General features: G+C 34.1%; 2 protein-coding genes across 2 annotated transcripts in view; one reads left to right on the top strand and one right to left on the bottom strand.

Moving 5' to 3' along the window:
• LOC148840808 (protein sel-1 homolog 3) overlaps nt 1–17,403 on the bottom strand; it is a 31,788-nt gene extending 14,385 nt beyond the window's left edge. Inside the window, exons 1-13 of the mRNA XM_088916893.1 lie at nt 17,225–17,403; nt 15,728–16,295; nt 14,411–14,537; nt 12,825–12,946; nt 11,276–11,391; nt 9,330–9,394; nt 8,526–8,658; nt 7,610–7,742; nt 6,946–7,092; nt 5,020–5,228; nt 3,630–3,809; nt 2,701–2,823; nt 2,478–2,618 (exon numbers count right to left, since the gene is read on the bottom strand). Of these exons, the coding sequence (XP_088773019.1) occupies nt 2,478–2,618; nt 2,701–2,823; nt 3,630–3,809; nt 5,020–5,228; nt 6,946–7,092; nt 7,610–7,742; nt 8,526–8,658; nt 9,330–9,394; nt 11,276–11,391; nt 12,825–12,946; nt 14,411–14,537; nt 15,728–16,295; nt 17,225–17,290 (2,130 nt within the window). The 5' untranslated portion in view covers nt 17,291–17,403. The remainder of the gene's footprint in view (nt 1–2,477; nt 2,619–2,700; nt 2,824–3,629; nt 3,810–5,019; nt 5,229–6,945; nt 7,093–7,609; nt 7,743–8,525; nt 8,659–9,329; nt 9,395–11,275; nt 11,392–12,824; nt 12,947–14,410; nt 14,538–15,727; nt 16,296–17,224) is intronic.
• A 536-nt stretch (nt 17,404–17,939) lies between these two features.
• On the top strand, nt 17,940–20,490 carry smim20 (small integral membrane protein 20). The gene is made up of 3 exons (XM_088908718.1): nt 17,940–18,087; nt 19,118–19,174; nt 19,567–20,490. The coding sequence occupies exons 1-3, from the start codon at nt 17,952–17,954 to the stop codon at nt 19,602–19,604; spliced, it is 231 nt and encodes a 76-aa protein (XP_088764844.1). The 5' UTR covers nt 17,940–17,951; the 3' UTR covers nt 19,605–20,490.
• The last annotated feature ends 247 nt before the right edge of the window (nt 20,491–20,737 follow it).

Here is a 20,737-nt window from a genome sequence, read left to right as displayed (position 1 = left end):
GCTAGTACAACTGTTCTCTAGAGTCGGAATGCCTTAAAGAGATCTTGACTGATCAAGGAACTCCTTTCACGTCTAAAGTCATGCAAGACTTATGTAAGCTACTGGGTATACATCAGATCCTCCACCAATTGTGGTGTCTCCGGTGGAAAGTTTGTGTAAATTAGAGAAGTACTCACACCATCCAATCATCTTCCAAATCCCGTCCATAAGTCGTTCTCTTAATCCTGATCCGATCCGAATTCCAAAAGTCCATAATAAAGCCAATCCGCGATGTATCCTTATCCACAATCCAAAATCCGAAAACCATAAGCCGTTTCTCCTTTCAATAGTCTGTTATTCTCTAGTCCGATCTTTAACACAATCCTCTTTCCTCTCTCTTCCTCCAAACCGCATTAACCTTATCGGCTTCCGCCCTGTTCACTGCCTCCGGGGCACTTATATTTCGGTTCCTGATGAGGCTCAGCTGTGTCTCATTGTTTCTCAGGGTAGACCCTTTCCATATACGGGTCAGCTGATTCTTCTTGGCAGCCATTTTGCTTAGGTCCATATCTAGTATTTTAAGTAGGTCATTCCGAAAATACCTGTTACGAATTACCCTTCCCCTGGTCATCTTACAACCGACACAGACATATCACAAGTGTTTGTGGGAGGGCATGTATTGCAAACACCTTCTAACAGCTCTTTCACAGAGAGTATGCGGTTGATCAGCTTGCTGTGAAACAGGGATTCAACTCATCTCACAATTGTCCATTTGGGTGTTTACTTGGGCCATCATGATGCCCAATTCTACATATCAACAACAGATTAGATTTGTAGCTCTGGCTGTATACAGCTAAGCACTATCGTGTTAGAAAAGGAGCTGTTTGTTTCCACGAGGTTGCACTGACAGAGGAGGGATATGGTTGAGATGCAAGATGTTGTCCACACAGAGTTGGACAGCGAAATTAGGCTGTACGTGTTTTGCTCTGAACTAAACACCCCTACTCTACTAAAACAACAGTTCTGTGGAAATTGCTCATCTTAGCATTGATAGATTCAAAGTCATCCAACAATTTGGATTAAACCTAGATTGACCTTGAGTAAATTACATCTTCCCATTTTCTGTAACCAAGGTAACATTCATTTGCTACCCAGTGTCGTAATGTCTTAATTTTCTTCAGATTTTTCTACTACTAACTGTCCAGTTACAAGTCCTGACGATAGCAATTGCTGCAGCTCCTAAAAAGGTGTTTAATACACATGTTTAAGTCACATTAACAGACAAGATTAGTCTGCTGTATGAAGATTAATGACACAGCTGCTGGCATTCCAGTATTCAACTACTTGGCTTCTCTCTGCTAGTCATGGCATCAGATCAATGTGTAGGTAGAGTTTATTAATGAGTTGGTTTTATGGGGCTGGGCTGCACACGCATCATGACATCCTCACAGTACTAACATTCTGTCAAATTAATGGACTGCTGCATTTATTCTATGACTGTCACCATTCAGAAACAGCACAACACACTCCAAAACATTCTATAAGGATTAAATTTGAATTCAAATTGGCAATAAATATTAGTAGAGGATTTTAACTACATTTTATAACCAATAACTTTATTGTATAACTCTGTTTAATGTGTAGGATATTTCCAAATATACTGAGGCAGTCATTATTCCTTATCGCCATGCTTCCTTTTACCATGTACCTACTATCTACATTTAAATCTATGCAACTGGTGCAATTTAATACAAATCCCACATTTAAAAAAAAAAGCTGTGCAAAATCAACATAGAATTTAAACTACTTTTATTTTAGGGATTGTTACCACCAATATAAAATAAGTCATATTGGCTATGTTCAAATTCATTTATTTATTTTGGAAATGAAGTGCTTTGTAGTGTACCAGTTCAAAATATCACTTCACTGTGCCTTCACTGACATTTGCTGAGCTAAAGGGATTTGTAATATTCAACGGATATGTTACATTTTACTACACTATACTGCTTAGGAAGATATAGTTACAGCATATACAAAACATACAAGATAAAATATCTTACTACCAATAATCTTTTATTTATATAAGTTGAAAAAGAAAAAAATACTTAATTATTCATGTATTAACCCTTTTGTAACTTATAATGTTTCAAAAATTAAAAAAAATCTTACTGAAAATAACTTCATACATTTTATCAAAGATTTCCTTTTTATACTGTATGTTTCACTTTTATATGTTTCAAATTCAGGTATTTCACACACTAGTTCTCAGAAAATTACAAATATAAGAATTTTCCCATCTTGAGCCTGTATTTTATAAAAGACTGCATTAAATACCTGAATGAAGTAATTTGCATTGAAAGCAGGGTGTTTGTATCTGTGAATGTAGAATATTGAATATAGAATATTGAATACTGGATATAGAATGTAGAATACCTCACAAATGAAGTGTACAATTCACAGAAAGATGATATTTCATTAAAAAACTAAACAGTTCTTACCTTAATCAATATAACTGAGAGGTCATACATTGACTGAGCATCTTTCAGTTTTAGAGCACTTTTGGCATACCACTTTACTGCTGTTTCAATATCCTTTGACACACCATGTTGTCCCCAAAAAAGCATTCTTGCCAAGTTTCTCTTTATAAAAGAATAAACATCACAAAATCATAATCATTGAATTATTTTTTTAAATCCATTGGTTAGCAAGAATAGAACCTACTTGGGCTTCCAAGTCCCCACGCTGTGCTTGAAAATTGAGATAATGGAATATATCATCTTCCTCATTTGTTTGAGACTTCAGTGCCATCTCATCAGAAAGTAAGATGTATTCTGTTGTATATTGCTTCCAAAAAAATAAAAAAAACAACACAATATAACAGTGTAGGGCACAGGCATAAACACAACTCACAACTGGCAACCCACTGAAGCTAAGCAGGTATGAGCCTGGTCAGTGCCTGGATGAGAGACCTCCTGAGAAAAACTAAGGTTGCTGCTGGAAGAGGTGTTAGGGGGGCCAGCAGGGGGCGCTCACACTGCAGTCCATGTGGGTCCTAATGCCCCAGTATAGTGACGGGGACACTATTCTGTAAAACAGGCGCTGTCCTTTGGATGAGACGTAAAACCGAGGTCCTGACTCTCTGTGGTCATTAAAAATCCCAGGGCTTTTCTCAAAAAGAGTAGGGGTGTAACCCCGGCATCCTGGCCAAATTTCCCATTGACCCTTACCAATCATGGCTTCCTAATAATCTCCATCTATGAATTGGCTTCATTACTCTGCTCTCCTCCCCACTGAGAGCTGATGTGTGGTGAGCGTTCTGGCGCACTATGGCGCACTATGGCTGCCGTCGCATCATCCAGGTGGATGCTGCACATTGGTGGTGGTGGAGGGGAGACCCCATTACCCGTAAAGCACTTTGAGTGGAGTGTCCAGAAAAGCGCTATATAAGTGTAAGCAATTATTATTATTATTAAATAGGGGTACCAATAATCTCCTTAGCATGTCATTTAACATATTTAGTGCTAACATGTGGCACAACTGGCTATTTTGTGCATTTTCTTCAATATTAATTCGGTACAACACACAGGAAATGTTCACCTTGACAAAAGAATACTCTAATTTTCAACTGAAATATTAAATGTTTTATTTACTTCAGATTCTTGTACTTCCCACCGATCCACAGAGGTCATTTTCCCAATATTAGCATAGTAACTGTATGAAAGGTCATAATCCTGTGGGTACCCATCAATTCCTTGCATGTGCTTGTAACCAAGGTGCATGAGAGCCATCCTTTCATCTCCCTGGGCAGCTATCAAACTATAAAGATGTCCCTGTATACGAAATAAGAAGAAAGGTCAATTACTGAATTATCTGAAAGCAAGTTAAAATGGATTGAACACATATACAGTATAGAATACATATATGTATTTTCTATACATGCATGGTATGCTGATCTTTTATATTTTTATATATATATTTCATATTTAATATAGAGATTCAAGAATTAGGTAAATGTATGGTTATACTTCATGTCAATATTCCAATACAGGGCCATGCTGTGGAAGTGGTAAACACCTTTACCTATCTTTTGAAGCAGCCCCATAACACAGGGAGCAGTGAGTCAGGAATATGATGTTGAATTTATGTGCATCTGCATGTATGTGCTGGACAGAAATATCTGGCACTCAATTATATAGCTTAACACAATAGTTGTGTCTATAGATGCCTGTCGTACATCTTTTCTGTGTTATTGTACACATCGGAGACCTGTTTGACCACTTCCAACCTCAAGCACCATCTGGATACATTCGACTAGTGCTGTCTGCATTAGATAGTGCAAATTGTCATATATTGCAATCCATCACCAATGCAGAAGTCTGAGCCGCAACTAGGCAAGAGTCTGTGATGACCCTGATGAATGAAAACCTCTGAGGTTCATCTTGGAGCACTTTTTGTGGCAATGAAGAGATATCATACTGCACATTGTACGGAGCAGAGCTAAGCATTGCAACGTTTAGCAACACACTGTGGTCAAAGCAATGCCCCAGCTAGGGATTTGCCATGGATCATAATGTATGGTAGAGGGAGATTAATATTTAATTCCTATTAATTGTATTTGCGGTGCTGGGGCTCGTTGTGTAGTGCGCTGGTCTGTGGTCGATGAGAGTCCGGGTTCAAATCCGCAGAAAGTTGTTGTATGCGAAAGGACAAATTCCTAATTCAAGAAATTGTATATGGCCAATAAAGTGATCTTATCTTATTAGAGAGCTACAGAGACAATGGCACTAAGCCATTTTAGAAATAAATGCAGTGGTAAAAACATTAATGTTCATAAGTTCAAAACTTGAAAAATCAAAGCTACACAATAAAATATGAGGACATATTATGAGGTCAAATTAATCTTAAAGATTTCACAAAAAATAATTTAAATTGGTGAGATGAGATTAGTTATGTACTTTGTTTCTTAATATACAAATGAGGTATTAAAATCCAATTATCACCAGAGCAGGTAGACAAAGCAGTATACAGATTTACTTGTACCTGTACCAAATCCACTGGTAGGCCTAGTCCTGCCTCATGAATGATAGCCAAGAAGGTGGATGCTTTATGATACCCACAGCAGCTTGAAATCTGCAAATATGGAATCAGCGACCGTACAAGCCCAAGCCCTCCTTGCTGGGTTAATCTCTCCAAAACCATTTCATAAACATGTCTCCCAAATTCCTTTGTGACATCCATATCCCAGAAACCTTAAAATAAAAATCATAAAAGGCATTTTAAAAATAGAGCTCAAAGGTTGTTTGCAGTGTTGCTTTAAGTATTTTAGTACCTTCCTCTCTGTACATTTGACTAAAAACTGTTCTTTCCAAGACGCAGTAAGAACACTGAATCATTTATGTTGTCAAATGCAATTATTAATCATGCAGCACAACTAAACTCGAGCGTAGGTCGAGGTTAAAGGTCAAAGGTTGTAATATCCCTGTAAAATATGTTACAGCCCATGTCCCCCAAGTTTTACACTCCTTGTTACCTCCTGAGGATGAAATAAAATTACAAAAAGTGTATAAATGCACGTGTCATGGGAAGCACATGCTTGCAAGTTAGAAGCAATTTTAAATTAAAACTTAAAAAAATAACCTGGACACAATTTTAAAGTATTCTTATTTCGGTTGATAATGACATCATACTTCATAATATTATATTTGTCACGATTAATGACTTAATGTCTTTTGTTGGTAGTTTAGTAATAAGTATAGATGACTAAAACAAAAAAATATATATCCATCATCATATCTTGATATGATCAAAGGATTTAAAGCACATTTATACCACACATTTATTTCCCACATATTAATATATCATACTAGAATGGAAATGTATGATATTGCAAATTTAAATTTTAGATCCATTTTTTTTACTATTCAAAATACAAGATTATATTAAATTATAGTTAAGTTGCACATATGAGAAAATATAGATTTTTATTCATCAAGAAAAATCTTGTCTATCATTTTGCATTTTATTAAAAGATAGGTATCATCTGAAGAATCACTTGCAACACCACCTGCTAAACAGTGACCTTCACATGTATTGGGACAACATAGTCAAAACAGTTATTTTGCTTTACAGTCAAACAATTTGGTAAACACTTTAATAAACTGACACACCACAGGGTACACAGGGTACAGCAGGAAAGAACACACTTCCTCACACTTCCTCACACAAGTGTGTCACATCTGAGTTGTTAATAGGGATAGAAAAGCATTACCAGATCCTCCAACCAAATGAAAAGGGTCACATTTCCAGTTTTCTTTCAAAAATAATTGTTTTTTTAGTGTATCAGAGAAATCTGAAAATAATCACTTAGGCAACTTTCAGAAGATCAGTTTTCACTTTTTCTTTGTGGAATTATTTTCTGAAGAATCTGACTGGATTCACCTCCCTCTGCCTAACCCAGGATGCCAACCTTATAATGCCAAGAGAGATCCTCCAGTTTTGCAACTTTGCTTTTCCGGTCAATTCAGCTTCATTGCATTATCTATCTTTTATCTTTTTATCTTATTTAATATTCTTTTGCTCATCTGATACTATCAATTAATGAGAACTGATGATTGCTGGACAGTTCATTTCTGAACGGTTCATTTTGCACAAGTTGCCAGCAACCCATGAACACCATCTAAGTTTAAGTTCTTCCAACCTCTTCTTAATTAACGTTGAATGAAAAATCTGTCTTTTCCATGCCATTTTTATAGGATAACAAATACAAAATTAAAAAAGAGAGGAACACCAAAGGCAGTCCAAAAGTGTTGCAAGCAATAGGAGCACTTTCACTCATGTAGTCATGTAGTCAATTTTTTCCACTTAAAACTAATATTGATTCAAAAAGATTCATTCAAAGAAATCTAATAATATCCTCATTCTTTCTGTAGTCAATGGAAATAAAAAATACATTTGTTTGATACATACCAGAAGAGAGATTCCAATCTGCTGTCTGCATTAGACTGATAAGAGTCTGGTGATTTTTCCATGTCTCCAAACTCCAGGGCAATTTGTCACAAACAGGCAGCTGGCCAAATTTGTTATTTAAATATAAAAAATATGAGTCACATGTGCCTAAAATATATGAAAATGAAAAATGTGTACAGATTTAGAAGTATGTACATTGATATCCAGTTAAATTTAGAGCATTATATAATTTCCTGATCCTGTTTTTATTGCATAGTGAAATATGTTTTGTTAATTATTTTATTTTTTTTCAAAATCATGTTTCCCTACAGTAAATAACAGATTTCAAATATACTTACAGTACAAGCACAGATTTCCTGGAAATCTTACATGTGGATGGGTAATGCTTTTTTAGTTATGTTTAGTTTTTCACTATGTTTCTTTATTTTGTGGGTTTGCCACACATTAAAAAATGTAATCCCAAATAAAATAGCAATTACTAAAACAAATATTATTAATACAAAAACTTTAAGAAAAAAACTACATACAGTAGTAAAACCTAAATAGAACAATAGCAGATAAAATGAAGTATATTACAAAATTTCAAACTGGTTTAAATGAGCTGCCACAATACTCTACAGTACACGAGCAGAATATAATAAAATAATTTCCTTTAATTTCTTACTTTTGTTTGTGATGTCTCTACTTTGTTTAAGTATCTGTAGAAAAACTGGGATAATTTCTGATATGTTGTCACACATTTGATATTTCTGATCCAGCTCCTCTAACATCTTCTGAGGAAACAGGGGGTTAACCACCTACAAATCACAAGTCTTGTCAGTTTCATAGTGCATTATCATACTTTAATAACTGCAGAGGAAAACTAATCTTTACTGTCCTATTTTTGCTCTTTCAATAGCTTCCTGAATCATCTGTTGGAATCACCCCACTCTCTTGTATAAATAATAAAGTCTTAATTTAATTCCTTTCAATATAAGTTATACAATAATTATTACTTTAAGTAGTGGTTATATTTTATTAACTGAAATTCTACTGAAGTATTTATTGCTGGATTGCTGAGCATATATCTTTCAAAAACACACCTTGATTTCATATGAAAAAGGTTATGCATATGAAAAATATCTGGTGTAAACACATCTACTACTGATTAATCTGTAAATAATCTTAATTCATTCTACTAGAAATTCACAGTTCTTTGTGATAAATATTAATGCACTGTTATAATAATTAATAACCTCCATATTTCTTTAACTGGTTAAAGCTGACCATGTGTCCAGCAGGATTAAAGAAAGTAGGAAGTCAACCCTGGTTCATTTCAAAATATATATATATATTGCAATTTCTAAATGCTGCTGTACAGCAAACTTTCCAATTCAAGCTTTAATGGTTGACTGTTAGTCTGATACAATATCCAGGATACCTGGAACATTTGGTTAACAGTTGGTCTTTTCAAAAATTAAATATATTAAAACTGAAGGTAAGTTAGGTAATAAGCAAATCAAAGCATAATGCAGCAGAAAATCTGTTAGAAACACAAACAGTGCTACAGAAGGGTAACTGTTATATGATTCATTACTTACAGATTCGAATCCATTTGCTTCAAGACGATAGTACTTCACTGGGCCAAAAAAGCCCTGTATGCTGGGCAAAAACCTGCTGCCTCCAATTACAAAGTATCCAGAAGTGTCATTGTAGTGTATAGCACTGTCAAAACTGGAAAATATACATTAGTTAACATCTTCTAAAATGTAGACTCATTTTATTTACAGCTTCCTGCCACTGGATACAATTTTGATTCATACAGGAAATATAGTTTTTTATTAACAATTACCACTTGAAACATGATTCAGAGAAAGTACCCATGTGCTTTTCTGTGGCTTCTGGTTTGTGCAGAGCTATACTGTACCTGAAATTAATTTCCTATGGATAAATGAAACTTCTTTGCATACGTGTATGGGAAAAATAATAGAAGAATAAAATATTATCTCAGATTTTGACTTAATGATTGCTTATTTGTTTCTGTGTTAACACAGTTACAGACTCTACAATCATACATGACAAATATGTTTATCATCAAAGTCAAAACCATAGAAAACCATTCTTACAGAGTCAGAATTCTCAGTTTCATAACTAAAGCAAAACAAAAATATGTTTTGCAAATTATTTCCTCAACTATAATTTTCTAATGTCATTAATTCTGTAATTTAAGATTCTTGTATTAGTACTTGTTTATTCATTAATTCTTTTGTTTATTGAGATGATGTACCCAGAAAGGAGCTAAGCATAACCTAAGCAGAAAGGAGCTAAGCATAACCAGATACTGTTTTGAACATACAGATATATTTATATAAATATTTTTATTGACTTTGTTTGTGTAAACTTACATGTATGTATGTTTATTTTCAACCGTTTCTTTTATAGACTTCCAAGCAGTGACATTCAATGTGACCTGAAAAGCACAGCAAAAGTAAACAGGCAGAATCCATAAAAATAGAAACAAATTAATATAAATCAAGTCTGGTGTGCTCCTGGTATGACACAAAATCGATTCAGGACCTGTACTTCAACTGTCCTTATGGTATTATGATTAATTTAATTACAAATTAAAGTTATTCCAGTGCAACCTGTGCAATCTGCCACCATGATAATAGTCATTACTAAAAACAGCAATCACTTCTACTTTCAGTGTAAACATCTGATAATCAGGGAAGGAGGTCAGCACAAGAGCCAGAAATGTCAGAATGAGGAAGCAAAACAAGACATTGGAGAAATCTCATCATGACTGGTTTGTACAGTCCACAACTTAATATCTCTTTTAACAATACTTGCTCGAGTGTGTGGATCCATATTGGCCTTTTCAGTTAAATTTGGGTTGATGCAAATATAATCATCTTCAACAGCAGGGGATAGTGACTGAATGATGTCAACAACTTGTAGACCTTCTTGTACGATGCAAAGTAACAAGTAAAGGTTTATTCCTTGCTGAGAAAAGAAGACAAGAAACACAACATTTTGGCTGTGGAGCCTACTTCATCCACTTCGACCTGAAGAAGGCTCCACAGCCGAAACATTGTGTTTCTTTTCTTTTCTTCTCAGCATGGAATAAACCTTTACTTGTTCCTTTGTAGCCTACACATGCTGATGCAGCTACCTACCTGATCTTCTTGTATAATCACATCTTAATCCAAAATTGCACCCGTAGGTGCTTCCATTTTCAAATAATGTCACTATTGCTTTAGATACTCAAAGATTAAACACTCTTGTGGGATGTGTAAAGGTGCCGACTAGTCTATGCATGTTCTTTTATTTCTATACACAAAAGTTACAGATGAACAAACAAGATACTAATAATCTCAGTAAAGGTAACTGACTTTTGCCAATTTCCTTGTAAGACAGCTTGCAAATTAAGAAATGATTAATAGCTAAAGCTTACGTAATACTCCAAAGTCTAAGGCATCTAAAGTGTGCCTTAAACTTGGTGTTAATCCAAAATATTAAAGTTAAAACAAATATTACATCTTATTATATGAGGTTTTGCAGATCAAGAGGAAAAGGTTCAGGATTGTGCCTAGACTATGTCTGTTTGCAATATACACACTGTATATTTAAAATAAATCACAGAGATTAAATAGGTTTACTCAACAGCATTTCATAAAGGTATCTGTAATACAGGCCATGCAATTAGCTTAACCTGTCAGGTTACATTTGCCTACATCACCAAAATGAGTTCTCCTGCATTTTGTTTAAATGCCATGAAGGACAGCAACTGATGCAAAGAATAATTGTTTTCACACACACACAGTTGGTCTAGAGCACAATTATAAGTAAAAAAAGAAACACAACTTAGCAGGTTACTGTATCATAAGTAATAACCATTACATATTTAGTATATACACACTTGAAAATGTTTTATTTTAAAAAATCACTAAATCCCATTATATATTTATCAGATACATTTATCAGATTTAAGTGATTTCCAGCCACTGCAAAAGAGCAATATCTTGAGCTTTGGACTATACAATATTTGTTATGTCACTATGAAATTGCTGTGATCATGTTTTTTTTATTTCAAGCTTAAATGAAAACAAGGTGAATCTTTAATATGGAAATCGATATCAGACTGTGTCTTCTGTTGAAGAAATATCCTTCATTATGTTCATGCTGAACTGTAAGGTGTTTTTATTTTAATAATGGATAAGCCTTAGTACAATCAGAATCAGAGGTAAATGTCCATTTGAACTTTCCTCATTGCGTATTTTATTCAGTTTTGTGAGGCTCAGAGGTACAGAGTGGAGATTTTTTTTAATTTCACCACAGTACTGGAACATACCTTTGTTCCTTCCAGAGACACATCCAGGCGATACCACATCTTTAAGGAGAGTCCAGTAAAGGATTTGAAAGCACTGTCTTTTCCTGATGCAAGATGGACCTGGATAATGATTTCCCCTAAAAATATTACACAGTTTGTGACTCACAAAGTGGAACAGAAAAACTTTTCCTTGAAAAAAGAAAGAGATACAAATGACGGAACTGAGATGTACAGTATGAAGCTTCTAGTGAGCCAAGAGGAAACTCCAGCTCAGGGTACTGGAGGAATGTTTTGACTACATTCTCCTTCAACAACCTGGAAATAATTATTAATTTGAACAAACCCAAGTCATCCAGATGGAAAATTTAAGGTTCTATTAAAGATATTATTAATCACATTAAGCATAACTCTTTAATACAGTACTATGTTTGTCTAATAATTCTTTGATCTACTTCCTGAGGTATTCAATCTCAAAGCAACAGACCATCATGTTATAAATCTTTTGAAGGACAATAAAACCTGGAAATAGCTTTAGGTTATTAATGATGACTTTCATCATTTATCTTGTACCATTTATTTTTAAAAGTTATTTCTGTTGATTTCCTTACTTAATGCTAAATTCGTTTCTGTGAAGACTCCAATATGAATTCTAACTGGACAATCTGTTTTGTTTCATGACAGTCAAGAATTAATTATTGTTTTAAACACTGTTTAGTAAAGGATTGCATACAGCAAATGACATTCTTAAAAATACAGTATGTAAGTTTGCATAAAGAATCTAGGAAATGTCAACTTTCCAGAGGCCAGAGCTGACTGACATATAATGCTTATCCATCTGTTAATGTGTTAAGACTAAGGCTGACCTCTAGTCACACACTTCTGATCATAAATATTCAGTACAATACTTGATCCCAGAAGGAAGAAGCCTCAAATAAACAAAAATGCACCACCAAGTACAGGATTTCTAATTATGCTTTAATAGGTCAGATTGAACTTTGCTTTAATGCAGGCCTTGGAAAAAACGTTGAGCACAACTACAGTGTACCTGTCAGGTATTAAACCCACTGAATCAATTATATTATTTTAAATGCCTTTTATCCATTGTTTTGAAATGTACAATGTTTACAAACATATAAATGCATGTGCATTAAGGAACTTGCTTTGTCAAAAACTTGTTAAAACTAGGAAAAAGTCCAATTTACATATTACCATCTACTTAATATAATCAATTTAATTTATTTAAATATAATCCATGGATTATTTTAATTAATATCCAAGGATTGCATATACTCAAAATACAATCTGACATCAAATTAACATTAAATAAAACAAAAAAAACTTAATTTCCCCATGCACTTGATGTGCATTGGATTAATACTGGTCTGAACTATGAGTACAGTACATTGATTCAATTATGCATTACAAAAAAACTAAATTTCTGTCTGTTTCACATTGGGAGTGCCACAGATTATTACATGTACAGACAAGAAGAATGAGAAAGCAAAATCAAATTTCAATAAATCTTTATTAGCCACATACAACAAATATACTTTAGAAATGGCTTACTTACCCTTATTAGTTAGTAATATTAAAGGTGTGTGGTACAAATTGTGTTCACTCACATGTTGAAGAATTCCACAAATTTGACTGTAACACAAACTAAGCAGGTAGATCCAAACTGAAAAGGTAAACCTAAATGGGCAATGGATTAAGAAAGTAATGTTTTGTTTAAAAACATTCATGATGTTAGACACATACACTGTAATTTCAGTGACTGCATTGGGCTGTACAGTACGTCACCAATGGACAGCAAAAATCTAGATCTTATATCATGAATTCATAACTCATTTTTACTTGAAGTGTAGCTGGCACTTAGAATGACAATGAGCAATCTTATAATAACTTTCATAATTGTAATTTCCAGATGATTTGTAATAAATCTGAGCATGGGAAAATATTGACACAGTAACACAGTGAATTCCTAAATTCCTAACATCACCACAAACCCAAGACTGCCTCTGAAGTAGCTAACAGACTGCTTCTGTATTCTTTGAACTGTACTGGGTATACTGTATACATTGTTTGTTTTAATTCTTTGTCACCTATAAAATACTGTCAGAGAAAAAAACAAGAAAGAACTCACACAGCCACTTTGCATCACTTAAGAAACACAATTTTCTTGTAGAAGGAAAATTATAATGACTCATGTTGTGATTACTGTGTTCTTACTCTTAATGTTTTCAGTAAATACTGGCTCTTACCTCAAAAGCATATTATAATCGGGGCTCTCAACTCATAAAGATGCTAGCTTTAAGTGCCAAAATAGCTCTAAGATCCTGACATTGCCAGTTTGAAGCTGGGTCACATCACTACTTCATTATGATATGGATTCCTCAAACAGCAGTACCTGTATTATGCTATATTTTATCCTTTAAATCACAATCATTTTATAGTGAACCATTTGTTGCTACTTTTGCTCTTTTACTCTTCAATTCACAGATACATTACAGTGATTTGTGTGCTGCTGTGCTGGTACTATATCCAACAATCACCATGAAAGTGGGAGTAAGTCCTACACATTCCTGGGCAGCAGCAAACCATGGTGACATCAGTGAGGAACACATCTCTCCTCCAATCGGTGCTGAATCTCCTGTACTATATGTCACTATAGAGCTTATTTCTTGTCAAAAGATGTGTGGCTCAATGGTTGTAGAGATTGGCAGGGCCCATTAAAATGTTAAAATAATTTGTGTTCACTAATCTGGTATATAATAAATAGCTGTTCTAAAAAAAGCATAAAATAATCTCTTATCTTTTTCAACCCACTTTGACCTTAATGTCAGTCTGCTGGATAAGACTCGCTAATGTCTTTGTCTATTGTCAAACACAGCTGTTTTGAAGAAAAATTAAAAAAAATAAAACTAAGCAAATAAAAATCTGATTAACAGATAAAAACAATCTTAACTATGTGGGTGTGATACTGAATGTTTGATTAATGGCAGCACCAACAATTTCAATGATGGCAATATTAACAAAGGCATAGACAACATTATAAGTTTTGGGTTTTTTTTAAATAGCACAAGACAGAAACATACATAATGTAGATATGTACTGTCCCTAAAGACCTAGAATTTATTAAGTCCTAAACTGAATTACCTGGGATTGTGGACCCTCTGGACTCTGATCTTTTCAAAATCTTTATTTATAAAGCGATCCAACTTTCTGATTATTCCAAATCTCTCTCCAGTGCTTGCATGTGGGAAATTCAGCATATCCACAGTGTCTGAAAAAAAAATGAAAGTCTATAAATATTTGAATATTTCCATAACAAAAAATAAGCAAGTTGTAATAATAGAACAGTATATGGAAATCTGTAGACAAAAGAGTTTAATGTTCAAATGAGGATATACTCATAGAGCTTTACTTGAGTGTTGATTGGACCAGTCTACAACTAAAAAATAGATAAAAACACAAGATTTGGACCCTGCAGAGTGACTCAAACTCTAAGTAAAGGCACTAGCCTGAGTGCAGGTAGAGCTATATGATCACAGGTTCGAACCGGATTATATCACTAGCTGACCATGACTGATATTACCCAAGCATTGGCACAACTGGCAGAGCACTGAAGGTAGGGTGGGATTAGCTGGGTTATTTGGTCTGTGTTGAAATATGCAGTCAGTTTTTTAGTAACTTCACCGAAGGTTTCAGCACACACTGATTATCATGCTGTCTTATACATCTGTTGAGCCAGTGTCTGGCATACATTTATTCATTCCTCATGTTTATTATCTATTTCATGGACTTTTAACTTTACAAGTCTCAAACTGCTGTAATAGATCAAATCTTTGTCATGTGTCACAAATCGGAGAGGCCTGTTTCCAAACTCCGTACTTCTGCTTTAACATTATAGTATGAGGGGAAATGTCCATTTCCCTGCACACAAAGCTTACACAGAAACTAATATATTTGGAATGATGGTCTGAGAAGTGGTGAACTGTGAACTGGGCAGTGTGGGGGACATAACTAAATGTTGTAGGCATCTTAAAACAGCTGGGTGTGGAGGAGGGAAGAAAGTTTGATAAGAACATGCCAAACAGACTCTGTTTATCTAAATAACTAAACAATAAAAGACAATCACAAAGACTCCAAAACTGTTCATACTTTATTCACGCACTTGATCACGTACTAGGAAGAACACAGCCTGGTATAGCAGGTTCATAACATAAAAGGTTGCTTTCTTGAAGGGATGCTACAGGAGCAGCAATGTGGTGGAAGTCCTCTGAGCCAAATGACAGAGAATTGTGTCTGCCTTACAGTTTTGTCTATCTTGTCATTTGCATTTTTCCTTTTTTCCCCACTGGATTTCATTTCTTTCATTTTATGTATCTATGTATTTTTGCGTATTTTGCACATGTCCTTGAACTAGGGTGTCTGCTAAGCAAAACAACACTGTACATAGAGTTGTAGGCTTACCAGATTCATGAGGGCAACGAGGAATCCTGTTTTCAGTTAATCGCCATATTTGTTCAGCATCCCACTGAAGACATTTCCTGTGGTTTTTGAATGGACGTTGAAAGGGTGGAAGCGCCTTCAGAACTTTAAAGGTGTTCACTTTGGCTTGTGCGAAGCTGTCTACATACCCATTGTGTTCATTGTGGTGGTGACTATCAACAATCCAGGCCCTAAGGACCACACTTCTGATGCTAATTGCGTGTTTTATGAAAAAATCCTCCCTGTAGACCATGATGTCTGGAAACTTCAATAACACTGCCCGGTTCCTGATAACATGAAGGTGTTTTTCATTTTTCCACCTTGTCCTGTAAATAACAACTCCAGTTCTAAACTCTGAAGAAGCTTCAACTTCAACAACAATTGTGCAAGGCCTTGAACACAGGTACTGTATTGAAAGATTGAAGTTATCAATGACAATATCTGAGTCATAATCAAACTCAATAAAATCACCATCCATAACACTTTCAGTGGGAACTGAAGCAGTTACTGTAGTGAGTGATGTATGTTGGCAAAAGGTTGGTAATCGAACCTAAAGGAGAGAAAATAGATCTTAAACATACCAAAATATTATAAAAATATTTTTTTTCTTTAAATCCAACTTTTTGAAAGCAATAAACATTTATAAAAGCATTGAATAATTTCAGCTGTAATGGACTATGAAATGCATAAACATGATAACCTACATTATCATAATGATTATCTGAAGACTCCTTCCAGTAGTAGAATCAGTCGGTAATAACACTGTATTAAGTTTATTATTTTGTCATAGAAAACAAAATTAGGAAAAACAGATCTCCAAGATTTCTTATTACATACAGTATCAGGTACTTTCAACTCTGGTCCTCAGAGTCCAGATTTGGGATGCCTTGCTCAGTACAAAATTCTGGAACATCCTGTTTCAAGTCTCATAATCCCGTCATGCTTCGTGTTATCACAAAGTAATTTTATGTTATTTATGGCATCTGACAGTGAAACCTAAATATTATGGCTCTGAATTTAGGTTAATGTCATTAATAACCAAAGCAGAACTGCAACAACATCGGAACCAGAAAAAAAATCCAGTTTATTTAGTAATGTTGTCGCCGAAAAGATTTCATAGAATTTTGAAGGCACACAGATAAACAAAGATGACTCTCATATACAATGTCTTGTTAAGATTACATTACAGAAAATACTACGCCACTGTTAGCGTTGTTTAAACCGAATGATATTCAGTTTAAATAGAATGGGAAATATATATTAGGCTCCGGCTCCCCCGCAACCCTGAATTGGATAAAGCGGTAAGAAAATGGATGAATGAGAAGTATATATAACTATACTAAGTTACTAAGACAGACACTAACATTTAAACGAAACAGAAATATAAAAATCATGACACATCAGTCCATCGCACATTTTGAAAAGCAAATAATACCAACTAACCCGGAAACGTGAAAAGTCTCAACAATCATTGCTTACCAGAGTGAGAAATAGTAGAGTCAATAATGCTGATCGCATGACACCAAAACTTCTCAGAACAAACATTTTCGTCTTTATCCCTATCCCTTCTTCTGTATGTTCAGGATTGATATTGCAGCCGAAACTTTTCTAAAGCGCAGTCCATACAGTTTTGCCTCAGGTATTCAGCATTTTTTTTTAAAAAAGGGATGCCTTTAATGATTTATAAAGAAGCTAAATAAAACATATATAGATATATAAATAAGTATGACGAGATTTGTATTACTTTGTACGAAAACTAATATTTTTACACCTTTGTTTCCTTTTTGCCGGTGGAATTTAGGAACGCCCTCCCTATTCAAAATGTACAGACAGGTGAGAGCACCACCTGTTCTGTAAATCTGATACAGGAAGCAGAGTCTTCCGTTGTATTGACTTTATTATTATTATTATTATTATTATTATTATTAAAGTTTTGGCACAGCATTTAACTATTTTCTTTTACCTTATTAATATGAAAATTCTAAGACATTATCCTATAGTTAGTTAGAAACATTGGCTAAAACAACTAGATATGCCTACATATGCTATTTTTTCTCATTTATAGTTACTTCATACTGTATTGCAATTGTATTTTCTACAGTTGAAAGAAGTTTAACTTTGTTTACCGCTAGAGGGAGACGTCAAATCATCAATGTTTCCTTTAGCATGTGTTACGTTTGCTCCGGAAGTGCGTCTACGGCTGACTATGTGTCTTCTTTGCTTTGCGACAAACATGGGGCGGAACACGAAAATTGCGTTGATCTTTGGAGGTTTTGTAACTGCTGTCGGTGTTGCATTTTATCCTATATTTTTTCATCCTCTTACACATGTTGATGAATACAGTAAGTGCAAACGATATACGTGGCTGAAGCGGTCATTTGAAGTGAAACTTTAATTTGAAAGATGACCTTTTCTATTTGTTGAATGAACTTTTGTATACCTTTTTAAAACGCACTGATGCGTTTAAAACGTCATTATTAAAAATAACAACATGACCGACTCCCTCTTAAGATCTTAAGATTAGATAATAAAATATTATATATTAAAATTCCTAAATGAGTATTTTAATCTTTCAGTGACATGAAAAAATAGGAGGCTATTAGTAGTTGGTACTTAATTAGATGGATAGTGCCAGTGTCGGCGACCATGTCGGGATTGTCTTACAATTAGGATGGCTATTCAATGTCAGGTCAACTGTACCCCTGTAGCCTTCAACAGCCACGTAAGAATCATAATGCCTTGTGTTTGGTCAAGCACAAGCATCAGCTCTTTTCTCAATAACTGTTGCCACTGTTTAAGGAAGAAAAGTTGTTACAAATACTGTAAATTAAGTACAGAAATATATTTCAAAAGCAGCAACTCCCTGGAAGAGACAAAAACAGCAATGTTGATAGACTTCCATTGTACCAGCAGATTGGTTTGTGGGGTCAGCAATAAGATTTTTATGTAACAGTTGGGGAGACCACTCAGTATTTTTAATAATGGGATACAGTATGTATTCCACATCATCCTGATACCATCAAGATTCAGACAGTTAAGATAAATCGTGGTCAATGCTTTAATTCAAAAGCAATTTCCTAGCAATACCACTTGTTATTGTTCTGTAACTTCCGTAGATTAGGTTAACCTCTGGGCCATCATGAGAAAATATCATTTTTAAAATAATGTTTCCATGTCAGTTGCTCAAGAAATGTTGATAGAGGAGAGTTACAGCCTTAGTGGCTGAGTGGAAATAAAAAAAATGGATTGTTGCTATGTAAATGTACTATATAAGCATTGTAATTTAATATACTGTATGTCTTTTTTTGCTTGTGTAGTTCATATTATCCAATTTGCTTTAAAACACATTAATATTGTAATTTGTTTTAACAGAGAAAATTCAGCAAGTGAACAGAACTGGAATAAATCAAGAGGATGTCCAACCAATAGGTAACTTTAGTTAAGATACTGTTTTGTATTTGCTAACCTTTTCATGTGACCATAAATATTGTAAGAAAATACATAGATTCTACCCCAAAAAGTTACTGTTATAATGCATGCTTATGTTGCACTTCACACTTTTGTAGTTGCTACATTGACACAAATAGTTTAAAAGTAACTGGAGAAAATTAATTAAGTCTAGTACCTATTTAGAACAGTTGTAAACTGATCAATTGCTCAATCTTACAGAATAGTTTTACTTAAAATTTGTGCTCGAGAGAATTAACCATTCATTACTACTGAAACTGAATAACAAGATTGTTTTTCATAATGTATGAAACTGGACCTAAAGCTTGCAAACAAAGAAAAACAAAGACTTAAAATCTTTCTTGTCACTTTAGGAGTAAAAATTTGGTCTGATCCCTTCAAATCAAAGTGAGCCATTCAATAAGATGAAGAAAGTAACTGGAATCAGATGATACGGACACTCTGAGTGAAGAAAGTGAAGAAAATTAAATATTATACAGAGAAGGCTGACGTGTTCCAAAATGTTCCATTGACCACAGATGTCATGTCTCCAGTAAGGAAGAGGGGTTGCTCTGAATTAGGCTGCTTTGTATTTAATTTTAATTTTTGTCATCAGAATAATTCGTAATGAATGTTTATTTCTTGAGGTTCCTCTGAATTTTGAAAACTTATCTTAAACTACCTAGAAATTTTATTTCTTGCCAAGCATTTTTCTTTTCTCATTCAATGTCTGTGCTTCATTAATAACAGATCACATGGAATTAATACATCTGAGAGAAATATTTTTCATTTTTTTGTGGTTTGTCAATCCCTGATATATGAACATAAAGAATCATTTTACATTATTGTTTTGATACATGGAAATTGATGTCATTATGGAAATTATAATAAAATATTTAACGACATTCAGTGTAATTAAGTGATTAACCTACAAGAATGCCATAAGATATTTAAAAAAAAATTTTCACATTGTCATACAGAGTGTTATTGGTAATTTCCTTTACAGGAGAGATTTCTTTAATGAATAAAATAAATCTTGAGAACCCCAACATACTTTTAGAAGTTACTTTAGAAGAAAAGTCTGTATTAAAAAGAGACAGTAATGTGGTTTCTTTTTACTGTGTTGTATGCTGAAACTGATCTTAGAATTATTAGGTCGGAGGATTTGAAAGTGTTTGATTACACTGGATTGAAAGATTAACAAGTTTTTTGTTAATAATATGATCATAAAAATTATTTTGTAGGTATATTTTAGTATACATCTAGGTTATAGTGTTGTTAAATAAAAGTCTTCTTTTTTATTCTGTGTCCTTTCACTTATGTGGTTGATAAAAGTTTATTGTTGACATATCCTTCATTTGGCATAACCTTTCCATGTGTTTTGCAAAAAAAATAAATGCCCCTTTTGTGTATCATGAACATGAGAAAACAAAAAAAGGTTAATTACAAGGATGTTCAAACTTTGTCTCATCTTGTTCATTTGGTAGTTAGTAACTAATCAGTCCGTGGATCTTACCTAGCCATTTTTTGAAGGATGCTGGAGAA

The sequence above is a fragment of the Atractosteus spatula genome, chromosome 1 (genome assembly GCF_055471065.1).
Source record: "Atractosteus spatula isolate fAtrSpa1 chromosome 1, fAtrSpa1.hap1, whole genome shotgun sequence".
NCBI classification, from domain to species: Eukaryota; Metazoa; Chordata; class Actinopteri; order Semionotiformes; family Lepisosteidae; genus Atractosteus; species Atractosteus spatula.
This window is presented reverse-complemented; position numbering and strand designations above follow the sequence as displayed.

Excerpts from the sequence above, each read along its gene's own strand:
- smim20 (XM_088908718.1), top strand. The coding sequence starts at position 17,952 with ATGTGTCTTCTTTGCTTTGCGACAAACATGGGGCGGAACACGAAAATT. Across the intron at positions 18,088-19,117 it reads TACACATGTTGATGAATACA|AGAAAATTCAGCAAGTGAAC; the intron begins GTAAGTGCAAAC and ends TTGTTTTAACAG. Across the intron at positions 19,175-19,566 it reads AGAGGATGTCCAACCAATAG|GAGTAAAAATTTGGTCTGAT; the intron begins GTAACTTTAGTT and ends TTGTCACTTTAG.